We start from the raw sequence: 24,111 nt of genomic DNA, 5'->3' as shown, positions 1-24,111 counted from the left end.
GACATTTTGATTGTCTGTCTGTCCATATGTCCACGCAACTCCAACACCAACAAGTGGATTTACAGGAAAATTGACTGAAATTATCCTTGCTAAGCCTGGTTATGCATATAATTGGCATGTTACGGTTTTGGATTTTCAGTGGAATTATGGCCCTTGATTCATCAAATAAATTTTATCATCTTTTGGCCACATTTCTTGTATTATTGGATGGATTTCCACCAAACCTTAAAATAAAAGAGTGACCATTGCCAAGCCTCATTGTGCTTATTGTCAGCATCTTCCTGTTCAATGAATTTCAGTAGAGTTGTGGCCCTTGAATTGTAGTATTTTACCTTGTCTGCGCAACTGGTCAGATACCACCAGAAGGAATTATACCAAATCTAACAAAAGTGATCATGGCCAAGCCTAATTATGCATGTCATTGCCTTGTTCTGGTTTGGTGATTTTCAACAGACATGGCTCTTTTTTATTCATCAAAATTTATGATGATTTGGCTACTTCTCTTTTACTGTTGGGTGGATTTCCACCAAACCTTACAGGAGTGATCAGTGTGAAGCCTTATTTGGGCATATTTTTGTCATGTTCAAGTTCATTGATTTTCAGCAGAGTTATAGCCCATGGATTTGTTGTAACTTAGAGAGCTTACACTACTTGACAGATAAAACTTGGCTTAATGTTGAATGGTGATGGGCAATTGGCTATGATGTCTGTGCTATTTCTCCTATATCACTGATTGGAATTGCACAAAACTTTACACAAGTTATAAGTGCCAGGCCATGTTGTGTAATCATTGGATTGTTATGTTTCAGTGATTTTCTTTGGAGTTATAGCCCTTAAGTTGTGGCATTTTACACTGTCTGTTTGTTAAGTGGTGGGTTGATATACGATTTTCATGAAAAACAAGCCCTAGTTTAGAAACTATTTCTAATCTTTAAATAAATCTGATTTATAACTTGATATTTCAGTTACAGAAATGCTAGTAGCAGTCAGAGACACAAGTCTGACAAGTATGACGTCAGTAAGAAACAACCCCCACAGACATTCATGGAGGCCAAACTATTCCACATACCACGTACACGTCATATCTCTGACGATGTCTCATTACTACCTGTAGAGAAGCCTGACTTAAAACTTGGAACCTCTCCAGTTGTGTCAATACCATCAAATTCCAGTAGTGGAGACAATTTGTCTTCATCACTTGGATGTTTCCCGATACTTGGTAAGTAAGTTAACTGTAACAGTTGTTTTGTCAATATAACACCGCCTTTGTCATAAAGCTATCTCATTTGGAAGATAATTTATGATTCTTTTAGTACGGAGTTAGATCCCAGGCAGAGCAAACATTTTCTGTGCTGATTTGATCAAGCACAGATTACAGTATGAATATAGTTACAGGTGATCTCCTCTGTTTTGTATGATAAAGTTTGCCTGGTTAGCCCAGTGGGTATAGCATAAGATTATGTTCGGAGAGCTGAATCTCTGGGCACCTTTTTCCATTGATTGTTTGGGCAACGTTTGCCATTGATTCTTGACAGATAACATTATTTGCAAGTCATTTTTTTTACCTTTGATTCATGTGAGAAGGTTGTAAGATACATGTGGAGAATTAGTCAGAATGAGTAAATAATCCAGTAAAGCTGGTTAGGTTAACTGATAGTTGTTACATAATTGAACTACTGCTGAAAGGTGAACTCATACAACACTGTTTAATGAGCTGAAGTTATTTATTATCTGCAGATGACAATCAAGAGTAATGTTAGTTTGTCTACTCATGTTATGTTCCTAAACTGCTCTTAACATGTTTTGATCTCTGTCAAAAATTGTAAAGGAACATTTTGAGAGCTGTCAAAAGACAAATGAAACATTTGATATTTGTGGATGTTTTGACTAAAGTTCTTTAAAATGTACTTACAGAGGACTTTAGAAGGCAATACAAGTGATCTGATATTTTTACTTTCCAGAGAAAAAATCCACAACTGCTAATGATTCAGAAAATGACACCTACCTTGGTTTGAGACCCATTGTTGGCAGTGCTGGCTCGCCAGTCGGTCACAGGAACTTTCTTCATCATTACAAACGTCACAGGGCTCTAATAAATCCATTTGCACCATCAAGGATGCAATTCAAGATGACCTCCAATAGGAGGAGATGGATCCATGCTTTCCCCACAGGTATATTTATGCATTCTTTTAAGCAGATATTTTTAGTCCCCGACTACTTGAAAACCAGTTTTGGAAACAATAGGATTGCCCTTTTTCGTCTTTCTGGATGTCTGCCCATCCACACTTTAGCATCTGGTCAATAACTCTGCCAACCATCAAAGGATTTTAATAGTACATGTCACAAATGTTCTTTATGTACAAACCCAGACTCCTGTCTTAAAGTCAGGGTCACATTTTGAGGTCAAAGGTTTTTTTTTTTCCTGTCCCAAGAGTGGCAGTCCAGACCCACCATGTTCATAGAGTGGCAGTTTAGACTCAGTGTGTTCACAGAGTGGCAGTGTGTTCACAGAGTGGCAGTGTAGACTCAGTGTGTTCACAGAGTGGCAGTTCAAACCAACTGTGTTTACAGAATGGCAGTTTAAACTCATTGTTTTCATAGAGGGGCAGTACAGACCCAGTGTTTTCAGAGTGGGGCAATACCAACCCACAGTATTCACAGAGTGGCAGTTCAGACTGACAGTGTTCACAGAGTGGCATTTCAGACCCACAATGTTCACAGGGTGACATTTCAGACCCATGGTGTTAACAGAGTGGCAGTATAGACTCAGTGTGTTCACAGAGTGGCAGTTCAAACCAACTGTGTTTACAGAATGGCGGTTTAAACTCATTGTTTTCATAGAGGTGTTTTCAGAGTGGGGCAGTACCAACCCACAGTATTCACAGAGTGGCAGTTCAGACTGACAGTGTTCACAGAGTGGCATCTCAGACCCACAATGTTCACAGGGTGACATTTCAGACCCATGGTGTTCACAGAGTGGCAGTATAGACTCAGTGTGTTAACAGAATGGCAGTTCAAACCAACTGTGTTTACAGAATGGCAGTTTAAACTCCTTGTGCTCATAGAGGGGCAGTACAGACCCACTGTTTTCAGAGTGGGGCAGTACCAACCCACAGTGTTCACAGAGTGGCAGTTCAGAGTGACAGTGTTCACAGAGTGGCATTTCAGACCCACAATGTTCACAGAGTGACATTTCAGACCCACAATGTTCACAGAGTTGCAGTTTAGACTCAGTGCACTCACAGTGACAGTTTAGACTCACTGTACTCAAAGAGGGGCAGCTCAGACCCACCGTGTTCATGGATGCATATAATTTTGACACATATAAGATAACTATATTTATATATTGTGTGTTTTAAGATCCCCATGGAGTGGCTGTCCAGGCCCACCATGTGCACACATACAGTTACAATGATAACAGTGCTCAAGAGGATGTGCATGTATGTGAAACTCACTCCAGAAGTCCTACAGATAGTATAGAGGGGCAATTCAGACTCACTGCACTCAAGTGCGAAGTTTAGACTCACTGCACTCAAGAGTGGAAGTTTAGACTCACTGCTCTCACAGAGTGGCAATATAACCTAACTGCACTCACAGAGTGGCAGTTAAGCCTCACTGCACTCACATATTTGATGTTCAGACTCATTGCATTCACAAAGTAGAAGTTTAGACTCACTGCACTCACAGAGTGGCAGTTTAGACTCACTGCACTCACATAGTGGAAGTTTAGACTCACTGCACTCACATAGTGGAAGTTTAGACTCACTGCACTCACAGAGTGGAAGTTTAGACTCACTGCACTCACATAGTGGAAGTTTAGACTCACTGCACTCACAGAGTGGCAGATCAGACCCATCGAGTTCATGGATACATATAATTTTGACACATATAAAATAATTATATTTATATATTTTGTGCTTTAAGATCCCCATGGAGTGGCTGTCCAGACCCACCATGTGCACACATACAGTTACAATGATAACAATGATCAAGATGATGTGGATTTGTGTGAACTCACTCCAGAAGTCATACAGGTACATTTCATGGACATTTTTAAAACTACATTTAAAGTTCTTAGATACATGTGAAAAGGTTTCGCAATATTTGTCAGTGAATATTTCTACATTTTCAGCTTGACTATATGAAGAATAGTCTGAGCTATTCTACTCACCCTGGCATCAGTGTCGGCATCACACCTTGATTGAGATTTGCATGCACATAGGTGTAGCTATCATTTAAAGACATATAGCTTTGAAACTTATTTTTTCATTTTCTATGGCAATAACCAACCTGACTGGGTCAAGTCCCATAACTCTGACCTGTATATTGGCAAAATTATGCCCCCTTTTGGACTTAAAAAATCCTGGTTAAAGTTTTACATGCAAGTTACTATCTCAAAAACTAATGCAGGTATTGAATTGAAACATCACATGTATCTTCGGGGTTATAAAACTAGGTGATAGCATCAAGTCCCATAACTCTGACATGCATTTTGGCCAAACTATGCCCCCTCTTGGACTACCCACGTTAAACAAGAAACTTTACCTTTGGATAGCATCAAGTCCCATAACTCTGACATTAATTGTTCCCCCTTTTGGACTTAGAAAATCCTGGAGAACCATTTGACCCAGAACTTTCAAAACTTCAATGGGTGAAAAGACTTGCAGAGTAGAAGACCCCTATTGTTTTTTTGGGTTATTCAATCAAAGTTCAAGGTCACAGGGACCAGAACATGGAAAGTCGTTTACGAGGGGCCAGAACATGGAAAATAATTATTGGACATACCTAGTAGATGACCCCTATTGATCTTGCGGCCATTCTTTCAGAGGTCAAGGTCATAGGGGCCAGAACATGAAAAACCATTTCTGATCCATAATTTGAGAACCACTTCGCACAAACTTCATGGGATGATTGGACATGATGAGTAGATGATCCCTGTCTAAGCCAGCCATCAGTGTCTCTTTGACTTTTGCTCCTGTCCCCTACTGACTTCTTGCCTATTACTACTATGCTTTGGAAAGAAATGTGTCTTTCCACCAAAGCATCTTCTAGTTATCCATTTTTTGCATGTGACAGGTTGGTGAAGTCATAGTTATCATGTAGGGGAGTTGTGATTTACCTGTAGAGAATCACCTACTGTTTGGTCCACATTTTTCTGCCATAAGGCATTTCCTTGATTTCTTAGATAGAAGACAATACCATTCATATTATACACCATGCTGTCTGATAATGTTTAGAGTTCTTAAGTATCTTCATTAGTTTTGAATTAATCATCAAAAATGATTTTTATCAATATTTTCCATTGTATTTGAGCAGTTTTGAACACCAAAAAGTTTTAATAATTCAGTTTATACTTTGTTAAATTAATTGTTAAAAAACATTCGGGTCATCTTAGTATAAAAACAACATTTACATATTTACAATAGCATTTGGAAAATTTTGACAATAAATTGGACATTATTAAAGAAAAAAGATTCTGCTACCACCCTTGGATGTAATAGTAGACTAGTAGTCATAAACACAAAAGACAATGGTTGAAATATTATGTTCTTATTGATGTTAACTAAAACTGTTTGACAAGAGTTAAGCCATACCACACAAGAAAGCTATATGTTGTTGCAGGCAGCGGAGATAGCTGTGAAAGCTAGGAAGGAGCAGGGTACCAGTAGAGCTAGTGATACACTGTCTGATTCCAACACGTAAGTTATTTTATCAGTAAAATATGCTTTAAAATCAATACTTAGTCATAGGAATAACTGCTTGCAACGTTATTAATTAAAAATCTACAGAAACAAAAATTGCTGGTAAATCTACATGTTATTGAGAAATACTGTTTATTGTGCATTGCCAATTTCTCAGAAGAGTACAAGAAGTGGCAGAAATTCTGATCAATCTCTAAGCTTGTAAAACTATGTCTGGAGACCATTCTCAACATTCAGGATTTGTTGTTTCTGTGCTGATTTGTTTTTGAATGACAAATAGCAAGGTTTTGTTCTGAAACTGGTTTACAATCTCAGTATTATAATTTTGGAGTCGAGTTTAATTTTGGAGTCAAGTTTAATGTCATATCAGGTCTTGACATGACTGACCTAGCTAACTCACAAGTATAGGATACAAACTCTAAATTCACTGTCAGTGGAGCTTGGAAGTATTGAACGCATCAGTAGTTATCATTCTGTTGCTACATAAGAATAGTCTAGTAGATTTGAATTGTCTTGCATATATGGGTGAAAATACTCTGTAAGTTCAAGAGTTTCTGTACATAAATTCTGAAAAATTGTGCAACATATGTTATAGACTAAGTTCTGCCATTGATACCTGTATTAATTTACATGTTTCTCAGTTGTTTTTTTCTTCAGACTGGATGACTTGGTCAGTGTTTCAGGTGTCTCGCCATTGAGAACAGGTGTTTCACCATTAAGGAAAGGATTGACACATGATTATAGTATGTACATACATGTATAATCTTTTTATTGCCAGTAGCTACAAATCTTTTGATTACAGTGTATTATAATGAAGCCCCTTATGCCAAATGATGAAAGTTACTGAGTTGGAACCACTTGCTCCTCAAGTTTTTGGTTTGCAGTGCAGGTTTTTATGTAGAACTCTTTCAGAGGAGGAAGTTGATTGATGGTTTTACCAAAGTGTCTGTCCATATCTTTGCCAGAGATAACTGAGAGGAATCTGTGGAATTCTTCCACCATTAAAAGCATGAAAGTCACTCGGGTAGATTTAATAGGGTAAAATCTTTGTAGTTTTGCATTTTAGACTTTCAGAATAATGTATAACTAAAATGGTTCTTTTATCCAAAGGTCGCGGTTCAATTTACAGTCAGAGGGATTACAGAGGACAGAGGTCATTCATGTGGGGCCCTACAGGGGAACAGGAATGGACATCTGAATTAACCACAGGTGAGAACAGAAGTTTTAATTATCAGGTTAATTATTGCTTACCTACTTGTTCAAATTAATGCTTTACAAAGTTATTTTTTGACAATAGTAAATGCTTCTGTTATATTAACTTTGAAAGCCTAGACCAGGAAATTTTAAACTTTTATACCTGGACTTGAAATTACAAAACTGGAGTTTTGAAACCAATAGAATGTTATTTCACTATTGGTCAATTTAAAGAACAAACACAAAACCTACCAATCAGATATTGCCATTTTGACATTGGTCACCAATCTCAGTTTTGTAACCTTTTTTCTCTGCTGTTGCAGAATGAACTTCGAGAGATCTTTCAGATTAAGATCTTTTAATGCTTGTGTACCTCATGAACTACATATCAAGTGCTTCAGTAGCTCAATGGGAGAATGTACACTTGTAGTGCAGAAGTATTGGTGGGGGTGGGGGTTGATTCCTAGCCATGTCATACTAGAGCTATGAATAATGGTACTGGTTGGCATTCAGTAGTTAAAGGGTTGTAAAAGTAGATAAAATAAGTCCAGGTAAGTATCTGTTCCAGCTTACCTAGTAGGTCACACAAGAGCTTTATAGCTCATGTTGTCTGTTGATTATATGCAATGTTATATCCAAATACAGTTTATCCTTATAATTTCTTACAAATAATACATTCCAAATAAGTAAGCTCAAAACATAAAAAATGCAGGAGCATGGTATTTGTAGACCAGACTCAAAACTCCAGTATCTGGTAGGCAGATTCTGAGCACAGTTCTTTAATTGATCATTGGTAAGGATGCATTGTGAGACTGTTCTCACTTTTATAGTCTTGGAACCTGTTCTGCATGAAGCACTTCTGATGGAAAAATGTCATGTTTGACAGCATTCACAATATTGTGCAGTAATATTGCTTACTTTTTGAGCTTTTCAAGATTGCTGTTTGCTTATTTTTTACCTACAGAAGTCCATTTTTATCGAGATTGCCTGTGATGAGCTCGACTTAGCCTTCAAAATAGCATTTTGGTCTATGTTTGTGAGTGTGTGTGTGTGTGTGTGTGTGTGTGTGTGTGCATCAGTCCAATTTTGTCAAGACTCTATGATGTGCATGAAGTTGTTAGCCTGAATGTGACAGTGTCACATTCAAACCTCAGGCCCCTATCTCAAAGATAAGGATCATGGCAGATCTTGTACAGACTGTAACTTTGAGATACATGAACCTATTTTCTTTTTGATTTTGCAGACATGCCTCAATAAGACCAAGTATTGTGTTGCATCACAAACCTCGGGGGTCCTATTTTAACTTAGGTGTCCAAGGTATTTTAGTCTTTAGATCTTGTTGAAGCTTTTAGGAAGAAATATTTGCTCAATGAGACAGTGTCTAGCAAGCAAATCCCAAGCCCACATTTAGGGCTCAATGGTCAGTTTTAGAGCTTGTCTTGACATTGAAGTGTTTAGAGTATTTTTTTTCAGAAATGTCTGCCTTAACAAGGTAGAGTGTAGCCTACCCTCCTAAGGTTTTAGGTCAAAGTTTGGGTTCAAAGGTCATGTGATATATTGTCTGAGTCATAACTTTCATATGCATGGAGCTTTTTTTAAAGAAATGTTTGTCTGATTGTGATGGAGTGTTACATGCAAGACCAAGGTCCCTATCTCAAAAAAAATCAGGGTCAAACTTTGGGGTCAAAGGTCATTTTATAACTTATTTTGGCCATATCTTTGACCTATATTGAGCAACCTTTCCCTATTTGGTAGAACTGCTTTTTCTCAGTGACACAGTATGCCATGCACAAGACATTGGACTTTGTCTCAAAGGTCAAGGTCTCACTTAGAGGTCAAAGCATTTCAGATATTGTCCAGGCAGACATGCATGGAGCAATCTTTTCATTTCATTCCCCCATGAGTGGTGAGTGGTGGGGGCTTATAGATTTGCTCTTGTCTGTCCGTCCGTCCTACCATCCGTCCTTCCGAGAATGTTGTGACGCGCCTAGCTCCAACAAAAGTATTTGATATAGAGTCACAAAACTTTACAGGAATGTTAGTCAGCATATGTTGTTGTGCACCTGGGGTTTCGCGTCCGGATTCATTCAGTTGTGTAGGAGTTATGGCCCCTGACTTTGTAAAAATTGGTCATTTTAGTGTTGTGTCGCGCCTAGCTCCAAAAGTATTTGATGTAGAGTCACAAAACTTTACAGGAATGTTAGTCAGCATGTGTAGTTAAGCACCTGGGGTTTTACGTCCGGATTCATTCAGTTTTGTAGGAGTTATGGCCCCATTACTTAGTAAAAAATTGGTCATTTTAATGTTGTGTCGTGCGTAGCTCCAAAAGTATTTGACCTAGAGTCACCAAAGTTTACAGGAATGTTGGTCAGCATGTGCAGTTGTGCACCTGGGGTTTCAGGTCCGGATTCATTCAGTTGTGTAGGAGTTATGGCCCCTGATTTATTTTGTTTTTTAAGTTTTACTCAGCTAGGCCAGAGTTATGGCTAACTAAATGAAAATTATACAAGGTTGTTGCAAACATCTTAAAAATTATTTAACCTGAGTCATGAAACCATGTTACAGTGGCAGAAGTGGGGGGCACCTGTGTCCTATGGACACACATCTAGTTTCATAAAGGCAATTTGTCAGCAAACAACAAGCTTTACATTGTTGCTTTTCTAGTAGTAAATAGCAATAGAACATTTTTACAACCTTTATTATGCATAAGAAGCCTCTGCAGGTTAGTCTCTAGGGATACTTACCAACCCGAAACAATTGCCCCTCTGTGCTGTTAGTTCAAAAATCGTAATCAATTCTCTTGTTAACTTGTAGAAGGTTTGTGTAATTAGCTTAAATAATTGCTGTGTCTTCTTCAACCATAAAAGCTTGACCTAAATTTTGATGGTGGGACTTCTAACTAAACATAAAGAAACGTTGATCAAATAATTAATATATTGGGAACTGCATCTTCTGTTATCTGTTTACTGAAAATTGTGACAGTTTATCAGCAGTGCAGCAGTGATCTTGTCATTATCCTAAGGTGAAGGTCATTATTATATAATCAGCATATTGTGCATTAGGGGAATGATATGTGGCATTTAACTCGATATTTAATAAGTAGAATCTGATCATGTTTTCTTGATAGGAAAAGGGTGTTCAGCTATAAATGTATGAATAACCCCAGTCTTTTTAGCTCACCTGTCACAAAGTGACAAGGTGAGCTTTTGTGATCGCGCGGTGTCCGTCGTCCGTCGTCCGTCCGTCCGTGCGTCCGTCCGTCCGTAAACTTTTGCTTGTGACCACTCTAGAGGTCACATTTTTCATGGGATCTTTATGAAAATTGGTCAGAATGTTCATCTTGATGATATCTAGGTCAAGTTCGAAACTGGGTCACGTGCGGTCAAAAACTAGGTCAGTAGGTCTAAAAATAGAAAAACCTTGTGACCACTCTAGAGGTCACATTTTTCATGGGATCTTCATGAAAGTTAATCAGAATGTTCATCTTGATGATATCTAGGTCAAGTTCGAAACTGGGTCACGTGCGGTCAAAAACTAGGTCAGTAGGTCTAAAAATAGAAAAACCTTGTGACCACTCTAGAGGTCACATTTTTCATGGGATCTTCATGAAAATTAATCAGAATGTTCATCTTGATGATATCTAGGTCAAGTTCGAAACTGGGTCACATGCGGTCAAAAACTAGGTCAGTAGGTCTAAAAATAGAAAAACCTTGTGACCACTCTAGAGGTCACATTTTTCATGGGATCTTTATGAAAGTTGGTCAGAATGTTCATCTTGATGATATCTAGGTCAAGTTTGAAACTGGGTCACGTGCCTTCAAAAACTAGGTCAGTAGGTCTAAAAATAGAAAAACCTTGTGACCTCTCTAGAGGCCATATATTTCACAAGATCTTCATGAAAATTGGTAAGAACGTTCACCTTGATGATATCTAGGTAAAGTTCGAAACTCGGTCACGTGCCGTCAAAAACTAGGTCAGTAGGTCAAATAATAGAAAAACCTTGTGACCTCTCTAAAGGCCATATTTTTCATGGGATCTGTATGAAAGTTGGTCTGAATGTTCATCTTGATGATATCTAGGTCAAGTTCGAAACTCGGTTACGTGCCATCAAAAACTAGGTCAGTAGGTCAAATAATAGAAAAACCTTGTGACCACTCTAGAGGTCACATTTTTCATGGGATCTTCATGAAAGTTAATCAGAATGTTCATCTTGATGATATCTAGGTCAAGTTCGAAACTGGGTCACGTGCGGTCAAAAACTAGGTCAGTAGGTCTAAAAATAGAAAACCTTGTGACCACTCTAGAGGTCACATTTTTCATGGGATCTTTATGAAAGTTGGTCTGAATGTTCATCTTGATGATATCTAGGTCAGGTTTGAAACTGGGTCACGTGCCTTCAAAAACTAGGTCAGTAGGTCTAAAAATAGAAAAACCTTGTGACCTCTCTAGAGGCCATATATTTCGCAAGATCTTCATGAAAATTGGTCAGAACGTTCACCTTGATGATATCTAGGTCAAGTTCGAAACTCGGTCACGTGCCATCAAAAACTAGGTCAGTAGGTCAAATAATAGAAAAAACCTTGTGACCTCTCTAAAGGCCATATTTTTCATGGATCTGTATGAAAGTTGGTATGAATGTTCATCTTGATGATATCTAGGTCAAGTTCGAAACTGGGTCGCGTGCTGTCAAAAACTAGGTCAGTAGGTCTAAAATAAGAAAAACCTTGTGACCTCTCTAGAGGCCATATATTTCATGACATCTTCATGAAAATTGGTCAGAACGTTCACCTTGATGATATCTAGGTCAAGTTCGAAAGTGGGTCACGTGCCGTCAAAACTAAGTCAGTAGGTCAAATAATAGAAAAACCTTGTGAGCTCTCTAGAGGCCATATTTTTCATGGGATCTGTATGAAAGTTAATCTGAATGTTTCATCTTGATGATATCTAGGTCAAGTTCGAAAGTGGGTCACGTGCCATCAAAAACTAGGTCAGTAGGTCAAATAATAGAAAAACCTTGTGACCTCTCTAAAGGCCATATTTTTCATTGGATCTGTATGAAAATTGGTCTGAATGTTCATCTTGATGATATCTAGGTCATGTTCGAAACAGGGTCATGTGCGGTCAAAAACTAGGTCAGTAGGTCTAAAAATAGAAAAACTTTGTGACCTCTCTAGAGGCCATACTTGTGAATAGATCTCCATAAAAATTGGTCAGAATGTTCACCTTGATGATATCTAGGTCAAGTTTGAAACTGGGTCACGTGGCATAAAAAACTCGAAACTGGGTCATGTGCGGTCAAAAACTAGGCCAGTAGGTATAAAAATAGAAAAACCTTGTGACCTCTCTAGAGGCCATATTTTTCATGAGATCTTCATGAAAATTAGTGAGAATGTTCACCTTGATGATATCTAGGTAAAGTTAAAAACAGGGTCACGTACCTTCGAAAACTAGGTCAATAGGTCAAATAATAGAAAAACCTAGAGACCATATTTTTCAATGGATCTTCATGAAAATTGGTCAGAATTTTTATCTTGATAATATCTAGGTCAAGTTCAAAACTGGGTCATATGAGCTCAAAAACTAGGTCACTATATCAAATAATAGAAAAAACGACGTCATACTCAAAACTGGGTCATGTGGGAAGAGGTGAGCGATTCAGGACCATCATGGTCCTCTTGTTTCAGGTATTGTTTTGTAGTGTTTAATTTCTCTTGATCAGTCCCAGTTACATGTGAAACAGATTTTAATCTGAAATGAAGACAGCATGTTTTTGATTTAATTAATATTTGTCAGTCTGTGGATTAGTGTGTAGGATGACAAGAGTTATAATGGACAAAAGAGGAGAGGTCTTGTTGGCCACTCAATGCTGACTTCACATTTTGGAGTCCAGCTGGGCTCGTGTTGGCACCTGCCAGTATGAAGTCATTATTCACAATTCAGCTGAAATAAATTCTACTAGCTAAGCTGATGTAAACAGACATCAATATTGTCATAAAAGTATTTGTTTTAATGTCATCTGGTAAGAGCTTGAAAGCTGTTGGTAAATATGGGATCTTTTAGTTAATTTTGCTTTGTTTTACTCACTTTTTCTCAGTTCTTTGGTATTCAGTTTTGATTTAACCATCAATACTAGATGGCTTATAATACAGTTTTTACATGTAACCATAGCATGGGGTGAATGCTTTTTTACAATTTCTCAAGATGGTTAAAACTTTGTAGTAGATTAAAATACACTTTGAATGTTTTACAATGTTTTAATTGATCTAATTATGTCCCCCAGGAGACATATTGTTTTTGCCCTGTCCGTCCGTCCGTCACACTTCATTTCCGATCAATAACTGGAGAACCATTTGACCTAGAACCTTCAAACTTCATAGGGTTGTAGGGCTGCTGGAGTAGATGACCCCTATTGATTTTGGGGTCACTCCGTCAAAGGTCAAGGTCACAGGGGCCTGAACAGTGAAAACAATTTCCGATCAATAACTAGAGAACCACTCGACCCAGAATATTGAAACATCATAGGATGATTGGTCATGAAGAGTAGATGACCCCTATTGATTTTGGGGTCACTCCGTCAAAGGTCAAGGTCACAGGGGCCTGAACATTGAAAACCATTTCCGATTAATAACTAGAGAACCACTTGACCCAGAATGTTGAAACTTCATAGGATGATTGGTCATGAAGAGTAGATGACCCCTATTGATTTTGGGGTCACTCCGTCAAAGGTCAAGGTCACAGGGGCCTGAACATTGAAAACCATTTCCGATCAATAACTAGAGAACCATTTGACCCAGAATGTTGAAACTTCATAGGATGATTGGTCATGAAGAGTAGATGACCCCTATTGATTTTGGGGTCACTCCGTCAAAGGTCAAGGTCACAAGGGCCTGAACATTGAAAACCATTTTCGATCAATAACTAGAGAACCACTTGACCCAGAATGTTGAAACTTCATAGGATGATTGGTCATGAAGAGTAGATAACCCCTATTGATTTTGGGGTCACTCCGTCAAAGGTCAAGGTCACAGGGGCCTGAACATTGAAAACCATTTTCGATCAATAACTAGAGAACCACTTGACCCAGAATGTTGAAACTTCATAGGATGATTGGTCATGAAGAGTAGATGACCCCTATTGATTATGGGGTCACTCCGTCAAAGGTCAAGGTCACAAGGGCCTGAACATTGAAAACCATTTCTGATCAATAACTAGAGAACCACTAGACCCAGAATGTTGAAACTTCATAGGATGATTGTACATGCAAAGTAGATGACCCCTATCGATTTTGGGGTCACTCCATTAAAGGTCAAGGTCACAGGGGCCTGAACATTGAAAACCATTTCCGGTCAGTAACTTGAGAACCATTTGACCCAGAATGTTGAAACTTAATAGGATGATTGGTCAAAAAGAGTAGATGACCCCTAACGATTTTGGGGTCACTCTATGAAAGGTCAGGTCACAGGGGCCGAAACATTGAAAACCATTTCCGGTCAGTAACTTGAGAACCACTTGACCCAGAATGATAAAACCCTTCATAGGTTGAATTGGTCATGCAGAGTAGATGAACCCTAACGATTTTAGGGTCACCCTGTTAAAGGTCAAGGCCACAGGGGCCTGAACATGGAAAACCATTTCCAATCAATAACTTGAGAACCTCTTGACCCAGAATGTTGAAACTTCATAGGATGTTTGGGTTCATGCAGAGTAAATGACCCTTATTGTTTTTGGGGGGTCACTCTTTTAAAGGTCAAGGTCACAGGGCCTGAACATTGAAAACCCCAGTTCCGATCAATAACTTGAGAACCACTTGACCCAGAATGTTGAAACTTCATAGGATGATTGAACATGCAGAGTAGATGACCCCTATTGATTTTGGGGTCAGCCCTATTAAAGGTCAGGTCACAGTGGCCTGTTTCATGTAAAATCATTTTTTGGAAATAACTTGAGAACCACTTGACTTACAATGTTAAAACTTAATAGGATGATTGGACATGCAGAGTAGATGACCCCAAATTTATTTTGAGGTCACTTGATCAAAGGTCAAGGTCACAGGGGCCTGAAACAGTGACTTGAGAACCACTGGGCCACGAGTGTAAAATTTAGCTAGATGACGGGACATGCCAGTAGATGATCCCTATTGCAGCCAACCATCAGTTCTCTTTGACTTTCGCTCCTGACCCCTATTGACTTCTTGCCTATAGGACTTCGCATTGGGGGAGACATGCCCTTTTTTATAAAAGCATTTTCTAGTTTCCATTCAGGTTTTAAACAGTACCAGCTGTATACTGTAGTAAGATTCAACAAAGAAATTTTGACATTGTGCCATAGTGTAGAATTAGCATGATATGTCTCAATGTAGAAATATAAGATATGTTCCAAGAACACAATAAAAGAGATGTTATGGATAATTTGCAGTAATGTAAATTGATAATTTAAGGAATGGGAATCAGCATTTTAAAGGTCATTTACCTTGAATCAGTCAGTCAGTGGTTCTGGTATGATCTTGTCAGCAAGATTACCTGGAGGGTCACCAATTGTCCTCCTGAAGCTAGAATGTTGTCATAATGGTAGTGAGCATACAAACAAACATTTCAATATTTACCATACTTTTTCAACCAGTCAGATGTAAGACGTTTTCAAATTTGTCTAATACTTATTCATGAAGAGTGTACAAATTTCACAGAATCTGTGAAGAGAGTAAGTTGGAGGACTGATCTATCCAAAGTGTAAACAATTCGATTTCTTCGAAAGTATATCTACTCATTGAAAGCAGTCAGCATATATTGTTAACAGTAAATCTGCTCAAAAGCCTTGGACTTGCATGTCTATAATATTGGAAATGAGGAGTTCAGCTGTAATATATGCAACATGTTGTAATTCTTAGATGCACCTAGAGCTGTGTAAACTGATGATGGTATTTTTAGCAAAGTTTTGGAACTTTGAGGGTAAATGGAAAGATGTTTTTTTAGCAGATTTTTGAAAATTCTCAGATACATGGAAAATCTTTTTCTGGCAAAGATTTGGAATTTTTTGACACTTGTAATAGAATGTTACTTTCAGCAAAGTTTGTACTTTTAAGACAAATGAAATGATGTTTCTTTATCAGCAAAGTTTGGACTATTCAAGATAAATGGGAAAAAATGTCATGTTTAGCAAAGTTTTGGAATTTCCAGGACAAGATTGGAGACCTCTGGATGATGCGGAAATCAATCAGGCAGAATCAAGGCTAATTAAGCCTATACTTACAGCCGACATTGAAAATACACAAAACTTTTGTGCCGGCATAAGTAAGCATGAATGTGGCCAGTAGTCCAGAGTGCAACTAACATAGCATGCTGTTGGTGTTGATAATTTTCTGCATGGTCTTTCTAATGTAATATAAGATACAAGTTTCAACTTTCACACATTCATACATGCTTAATCAACAGAATATATGTGATCAAAACTTAGGAAAATAATTTTCTAACCCCATTTTTTTAAAACCAGTATTACTTCTTGTTTACAAAGGGGCCTGTGCCTTTAGTTAAACTGTCAAGTAATTTTCACCTGGATTACACAGGAAAGTATGTCCTAAGTTAATCTCCATTCTGAAAGCAGGCAAGACAAGAAATATGTATAAATGAGTGAAGTTGAAGCTTGGTATCTTCTGATATTGGTTATCTTTTATATACCTCTTATGTTGCAGTCTTATCTTGATTATTTATTTGCACTGTTGCTCCACTCTCCACAAATTTACTAAGAGATTTGGTCCCTTACATCATCCATTTTTTTCATAATTAATTCAGTAGAGTTCATATATTTACTGTATAAGTGCAAAATCCTGGTTACACCATACATTCCTGAAGTATTTAAAGCCTGTCTGGTAGGACACGATACTATCATTGGAGAGGTCACAAGTTTAAGCCAGAGACAAAGCAAATATTCTCTGTGACATTTTGATAAAAGACAATATGTCTGGATTCACTGGTTATGGTACCTCTAATTAATGTTGCCATGTTGTTAGTTACATATAGAGAATGTTAGATTTTGTACAGAATTTAAAACTGCATGTTAGGATAACTGACTTCCATTACATTTGAAAATAGTGCTAAACCTATGTTAAACAATTTATAAAGTTATGCAACAGAAATGCTTTTACCATTTTAATTCATTTATAATTTAAAAAAGTGTAAAGAATATGGAGGAAAAAGTGCTTAAGTTTGCCTTTTTAGAACAACATCACACATACATCTTTAGTTAATAATATTACATATGATTTCTACTTAATAGCATTACGTACTCTCCTGTACTTTATAACATAACAAATGCCTCTCATTTGATATCTTTTCATATACTGGTTGGGAACCATTTTCCGGACACATTTTCATATTTCGGCTCCATTATTCCCTAAAAAAGATATTTGACACAAATGAAGCCCATACTGCACATACTTCAGCTCCTTCCACATCCGATGTTGTAATCAGCATCGCGTTGTGACGTAAAATATGGGTTCCGTGGGGCCTCAAATGGGGTCACTAAAATGAGTTATTTTTCCCGTCAGGTAAACCAGTTTCCGGACAAATATTTTGACGGTGTTTTGTTGTTAATTTGATATCAAAATAAGTAATTAAACTATTTCTACACATTTCTTTATCATTCAACTCTTCAAAATTACACATGAAACATAACCCGACTTCAATAGCAGCTATGAAAGCAAACCGAGGTTGACTATAAAAAACTCGAATTTCGTCTTATACGAATTCTTGCTAATTCCAATAGATATAGAATAAAATTAGTGCAAAAATCGACAGCCCTGCATCTTACGTAACTTTTAGCGTGAAATTAAAAGTAGAACATGTTTATCAGCAGACAATCATTATGTAGTTTTGAATATTCCTTCCCCACTTGATACCTCGCATGTGTGAACTACTGCGCATGCGCAATGCTATCTTCATGCCCCGTTAAGACAGAAAGTTGTTTTGTAAACGCAGGTGAGTTATCATCAAAAACCCAAACATTACATAGCCTTATAAAATAGTGGTTTGTTGTAGACATAAAGACTAAACATCTAAATGATCTAGAGGAAACAATTCCATGAATAACAACGAAATAAAGCGGATATTACACGTGTCCGGAAACTGGTCCTGTCCGGAAAATGGTTCCCAACCAGTACCTTTATAATTTATGTTGATAATATAACATGTAGTATCATTTTAGTAGTACAGTATACAGTACATTCATAACAACTCATATACCACCTAACATAATAACATGATTCATATGTGTATTTCCTTAATAACCTTAGTAACATTACACGTGTCTCTTAACTTGACAACTGTCTGCATTGTTGTAAAACATCAGTCGCTCCAAGTAACAAGAGCATGAGCAATCCAAAAATAAAAACAATTACAAAAATGACCTGGGGACTATATTGTTCCAGGGAGTCCAGGTTCTGGAGTAATGGGTGTTTCACTGTGTGAGAAACAGAAAGAAAGCACTAGCCTATAAATAAAGGTTCAGTGGGTAACTCTGTGATTACAATTTTCTCTCAAAGTCTGAGTCTTGGTCCTATACCTGGTGTCACTTCCACAACATTTACCAGTTACTGTACCGAAACCATTTCAAATTATATCAGGGTTAAAACTGATTTGATAAATCTGAATCACCGTAACATTCACTAACAGTTTAAAGCTAAAATGTAACAAACAAACATATCATAAGTACAGTGTAAAGCAACAGGCAGTTTTTCTTTCAAATCAGAGCTTTATATCTATGCTTGCTTACAATGTAAAGAGTGCTTAATTAGACAAGGTGATTGATTTGGCTTACCATGTAACACTTGCATGTAACAACTGAATCTGCATGTCTATTTGAAATATGCAATATTTACATATCCTTATTTACTGTCCAAAGGTTTTTTTAAGGTTTCTGGGGCCTTGAAACAAAAATCAAACAACAACCAAATCATAGAAAGAAAGAAGTTTGTTTACATGAAAACATAACAACATGTTTAAAAAAACATTGATATTTACTTTACGAAACAAGTTCAGTATACTGATTATAAACATTGAATCCGGAAAAGGGCTGCCATTAAAGGCTTCCACTTCCGACGTTAAACTCCTATTAAAACTCACCATTTTCATAGAACTGTTACACATGTTCTTTATAACATTCAATACCGTGCAGTAGGTGAAATTTCGCATACAGTGAATTCCATTATAACTAGCAATTGTTCTCTTATTTCTTTACAACTGTTGCATTCATTTTCAAATGGTAGTACAACTATCCCAATTATTTTAATACAAAGCATCATTTCAAAGGAAACTACTTTTTTCCGATTATTTAAGTAATTCATTTGAGAAAAAAGTGTCCTCCCTTTGAAAATGAAATGTCAGTTTGTAAAAAAAAAGTTATCAATTGCTGAAAACTATGTTTCACCACCTTCCACCGTTACTTACGAAAATTCACCACGTTAACAAGACTGTATTGCAAATGTCATCAACAAACAGTTGTAACAGTCTTTGAAAATAGGAGAATTTAAACGCGTTTTAACTGTCCGTAATGAGCCACTTTGGCAGCCCTTTTCTATTCAATGTTTATATCATATACTGACCTTGTTTACGTAAAGAGTATATACAGTGTTTTTACAGCGTACATTTCATGTCAAACAACTCTTTCTTCTATGATTTGGTTTTTAATATGTTTCATACCAGTGCCTCCATCAAACTTAAACCATTTGCAAAGTTTAGCAAAGTTATCTCAGAAGTTGCAGCATGGAATGTTGCAGATTGTCTCCACTGAGGATTTATTAGAAGACAGTTTTTCTGAAGGCATTCAGTCTTTACCTTTTGATTCATGTGGAGAATTTTCTAGTTAATTGTGGAGCAAAGTCAGTACTGGTGTAGAATCCAGGAATGCTTGTTGGTTAACTGACTGCACTTACATAATAAATACAAAAATGGAAATCAATGTTGAAAATATATCTCGGCCAAGCAAACAACATTGCAGGGTTCTGAATTTTTAGGGGTGGTTAGTTTTGCACACATTTTTTGCTTTCTTGTTGTAGATTTGTAGTGTATCATCTTTTTGTTTTACAATTATTCACTTATATTGATTCATAAAATATCTATTTTGTCTTTAAATCTGTATCTGGTATTTACATGTAATAAATTCAAAATTCAGAAATTCTTCACAAAAGCAGTCAAGTTTACTTTATCATATATGCTTCTAGTTTTGTTCACAGTAAAATAGCCATGTGTATATCATACATCCCCATGTTAATGATACCTTGTAAAATGCCCTTATGTGGATGAAATACAGCTAGATGAAACTGTTTAAGTAAATGATCCCTTCCATCTGTTACCATCTGATAGCATTGTATATTTTCTGTAGAAAGTAATAATATTGTACATAGTTGTCTTGAAAAAAAAATTTCTGGCATTTTTATATTGAAGGTGTTGATTGGAAGTCATTAACAATGCCTGCCTCGTTGCCAATAACAACGGACTACTTTCCTGACAACATCAGTCTCCAGAATGACTACGTAGTATCTGACTACAGCTTACTACCAGACGAGGTGAACAGCGACTACTATATGAAGTAAGAATCGTTTTAAAAGAAGAAAAAATAAAATTCAAGTCATCTCATTGATAAGAACCCTTGGTGAAAATTCAGAATATTGGTTTTTGGAAATTCTACAGATACAGTTTCAGACATCCCAACTTTTCCTGAATGCCAAGTGGGAGTTTTTGCATTTCTAAGTGGGAGATTGAGGTGTTCAAGTGGGAGATTTAATACTGCGGTATTTACGTTCATGGTATTACTTAACGGAATCTTTTAATACATACAAAGGTAAAAACACATGTAAAGTGTATAACATCTCTTAAGCACTCCTAACAAAAAAGATAAACTACATGCAATGCAGAAGCTAATGATAATATTAACTTATTTGCACTTATAATATCACTAGTCATTACTCTTCACATGTTCATGCATTTTTTAAGCCCTGAAAAGTTAATATCTAATTCAACTCTTTGTTCCTTCTATGCAAAATTTAGTAGTTATTGCACTTTTAGCACTACTGTATGTCTAAACTCAAAACTCCTGTGAGAATTGAACCTGCACTGATATTTTTTTTGAGGGGAACAAGAGTTGGACCTAGGTGAATTTTTACATTTTTGGCATGACAAACAATGCAAGTGTTAGAACCGTCAAAACAAAATATATAGAGTTAAACATAATACAAGTTTATGCAATAGAAAATTAACTGTTTGATGTTCATTCCCACCAACCTGTATCTAAAACCTCTAGCCCCAATTTCTTTATTGATAAAAATCTGGATATCCAAAAGTTTATGTCCAGATACTGTTACGCTTTTGTAAACATTGCCCATATCTCCAATTTAAAGGATGTGTTTGACAAATTGTGATGATGCAAAGACAGCTTAACAACATTTAACAATATCTAATATTAAAATTTACGATGACATTTCCTCTTACTAAAATAATTTAAGAGAAAAGTTTATCAAAATCGGCACCGCGTTAATCTACTTTCGATTTCAAAAACTTACAGAAAAAGGTAAAGGGAATATTTTTTCTTAATTAAAATTGATTGTAATTGATTTTTAGCTCGACTATTCTACTCACCCTGGCGTCAGCGTCAGCGTCACACCTTGGTTAAGTTTTTGCATGCAAGTACATACAGCCATCAATTAAAGGCATATAGCTTTGAAACTTATTTTTTCTTTTTCTAGGGCAATTACCAACCTCTCTGGGTCAAGTCCCATAACTCTGACATGTATTTTGAGCAAATTATGCCCCCTTTTGGACTTAGAAAATTTTGGTTAAAGTTTTACATGCAAGTTACTATCTCCAAAACTAATGCAGATATTGATTTGAAACTTCACATGTGTCTTCGGGGTTATAAAACTAGTTGAAAGCAGCAAGTCCCATAACTCTGACCTTCATTTTGGCCAAATTATGCCCCCTTTTCGACTTAGAAAATTCTGGTTAAAGTTTTGCATGCAAGTACATACAGCTATTTCTAAAAGGCATATAGATTTGAAACTTATTTTTTCTTTTTCTAGATCAATTACCAACCTCACTGGGTCAAGTCCCATAACTCTGACATGTATTTTGAGCAAATTATGCCCCCTTTTAGACTTAGAAAATTTTGGTTAAAGTTTTACATGCAAGTTACTATCTCCAAAACTAATGCAGATATTGATTTGAAACTTTACATGTGTCTTCGGGGTTATAAAACTAGTTGATAGCATCAAGTCCCATAACTCTGACTTTCATTTTTGCCAAATTATGCCCCCTTTTGGACTTAGCAAATTCTGGTTAAAGTTTTGCGTGCAAGTACATATAGCTATTACTAAAAGGCATATAGATTTGAAACTTATTTTTTCTTTTTCTAGATCAATTACTAACCTCACTGGATCAAGTCCCATAACTCTTACATGTATTTTGAGCAAATTATTCCCCTTTTTGGACTTAGAAAATCCTGGTTAAAGTTTTGCGTGCAAGTACATACAGCAATTACTAAAAGGCATATAGATTTGAAACTTATTTTTTCTTTTTCTAGATCAATTACCAACCTCACTGGGTCAAGTCCCATAACTCTGGCATGTATTTTGGGCAAATGATGCCCCCTTTTGGACTTTGAAAATTCTGGTTAAAGTTTTACATGCGAGTTTCTATCTCCAAAACTAATGCAGATATTGAATTGAAGCTTCACATGTGCCTTCGGGGTTATAAAACTAGTTGATAGCAGCAAGTCCCATAACTGATATTCATTTTAGTCAAATTATGCCGCCTTTTAAACTTAAAACTCTTTTGATATTTAACCTTTTTATACGCCCGTTTGAAAAACGGGACGTATTATGGGAACGCCCCTGGCGGGCAGATGGGCGGGCGGGCGGCGTCCACAGACTTTGTCCGGAGCATATCTTCTACATGCATGGAGGGATTTTGATGAACCTTGGCACAGTTGTTCACCATCATGAGACGGAGTGTCATGCGCAAGAACCAGGTCCCTAGGTCTAAGGTCAAGGTCACACTTAGAGGTTAAAAGTCAAATTCAAGAATGACTTGTCCGGAGCATATCTTCTACATGCATAGAGGGATTTTGATGAAACTTGGCACAGTTGTTCACCATCAGGAGACGGAGTGTCATGTGCAAGAACCAGGTCCCTAGGTCTAAGGTCAAGGTCACACTTAGAGGTCAAAGGATACAAGAATGAAAACTTTGTCCGGAGCATTTCTTCTTCATGCATAGAGGGATTTTGATATAACTTGTCACAAATGTTCACCACCATGAGGCGGAGTGTCATGCGCAAGAACCAGGTCCCTAGATCTAAGGTCAAGGTCACACTTAGAGGTCAAAGGATACAAGAATGAAAACTTTGTCCGGAGCATTCTTTCTTCATGCATAGAGGGATTTTGATATAACTTGTCACAAATGTTCACCACCATGAGGCAGAGTGTCATGCGCAAGAACCAGGTCCCTAGATCTAAGGTCATGGTCACACTTAGAGGTCAAAGGATACAAGAATGAAAACTTTGTCCGGAGCATTTCATCTTTATGCATAGAGGGATTTTGATATAATTTGGCACAAATGTTCACCACCACGAGACAAAGTGTCATGCACAAGAACCAGGTCCCTAGGTCTAAGGTCAAGGTCACATTTAGAGGCCAAAGGTCAGATACAAGAATGACTTTGTCCGAAGCATTTCTTCTTCATGCATGGAGGGATTTTCATGTAACTTGGCACAATTATACACCATCATGAGAGGAAGTGTCATGCACAGTTCCTTTCTTTAGAATTACTTCCCTTTGTTGTTACTATAAATAGCTTATATTGTAACTTCTTCATTACTAGTCATAGGGAAAAATCGAGACCACTTTTCTGTAGTACAACATGCATGCTACATCCAATTTTGAGGTGTATTTTGACCAATCACTACCTGGTAAAGATTTTTGTGTGAACTTACAATTTTTTTTTTTTTTTAGATTAACTTCCCTTAGTTGTTACTAATAATAACTTATATTGTAACTTTTTTATAATTGACCATAGGGAAAAACCAAGACCACTTTTCTGTGGTACAACATAGATGTAACTTTCAAATTTTAGGTGTATTTTAAGGTCTCTCTACCTGGTAAGGAATTTTTGTTGTGGACTTAGGAAAACAAAAGACTTACAATGATTACTAAACAACCACAAAATTAAAATTCA

At 36.9% G+C, this 24,111-nt stretch overlaps 1 protein-coding gene across 1 annotated transcript in view; it reads left to right on the top strand.

Annotated features, from left to right (window-relative positions):
• Positions 1-24,111, top strand: part of LOC123536678 (GATOR complex protein Iml1-like) — a 126,746-nt gene that overhangs the window by 50,160 nt on the left and 52,475 nt on the right. Inside the window, exons 18-25 of the mRNA XM_053527889.1 lie at positions 966-1,219; positions 1,962-2,171; positions 3,925-4,034; positions 5,623-5,699; positions 6,360-6,445; positions 6,813-6,911; positions 16,070-16,183; positions 20,330-20,474. Coding sequence (XP_053383864.1) covers positions 966-1,219; positions 1,962-2,171; positions 3,925-4,034; positions 5,623-5,699; positions 6,360-6,445; positions 6,813-6,911; positions 16,070-16,183; positions 20,330-20,474 — 1,095 coding nt within the window. The remainder of the gene's footprint in view (positions 1-965; positions 1,220-1,961; positions 2,172-3,924; positions 4,035-5,622; positions 5,700-6,359; positions 6,446-6,812; positions 6,912-16,069; positions 16,184-20,329; positions 20,475-24,111) is intronic.

This window comes from Mercenaria mercenaria, chromosome 17 (assembly GCF_021730395.1).
Source record: "Mercenaria mercenaria strain notata chromosome 17, MADL_Memer_1, whole genome shotgun sequence".
Lineage (NCBI taxonomy): Eukaryota > Metazoa > Mollusca > Bivalvia > Venerida > Veneridae > Mercenaria > Mercenaria mercenaria.
The sequence above is the reverse complement of the archived record's forward strand: the minus strand, read 5'-3'. Positions and strand labels throughout refer to the sequence as shown.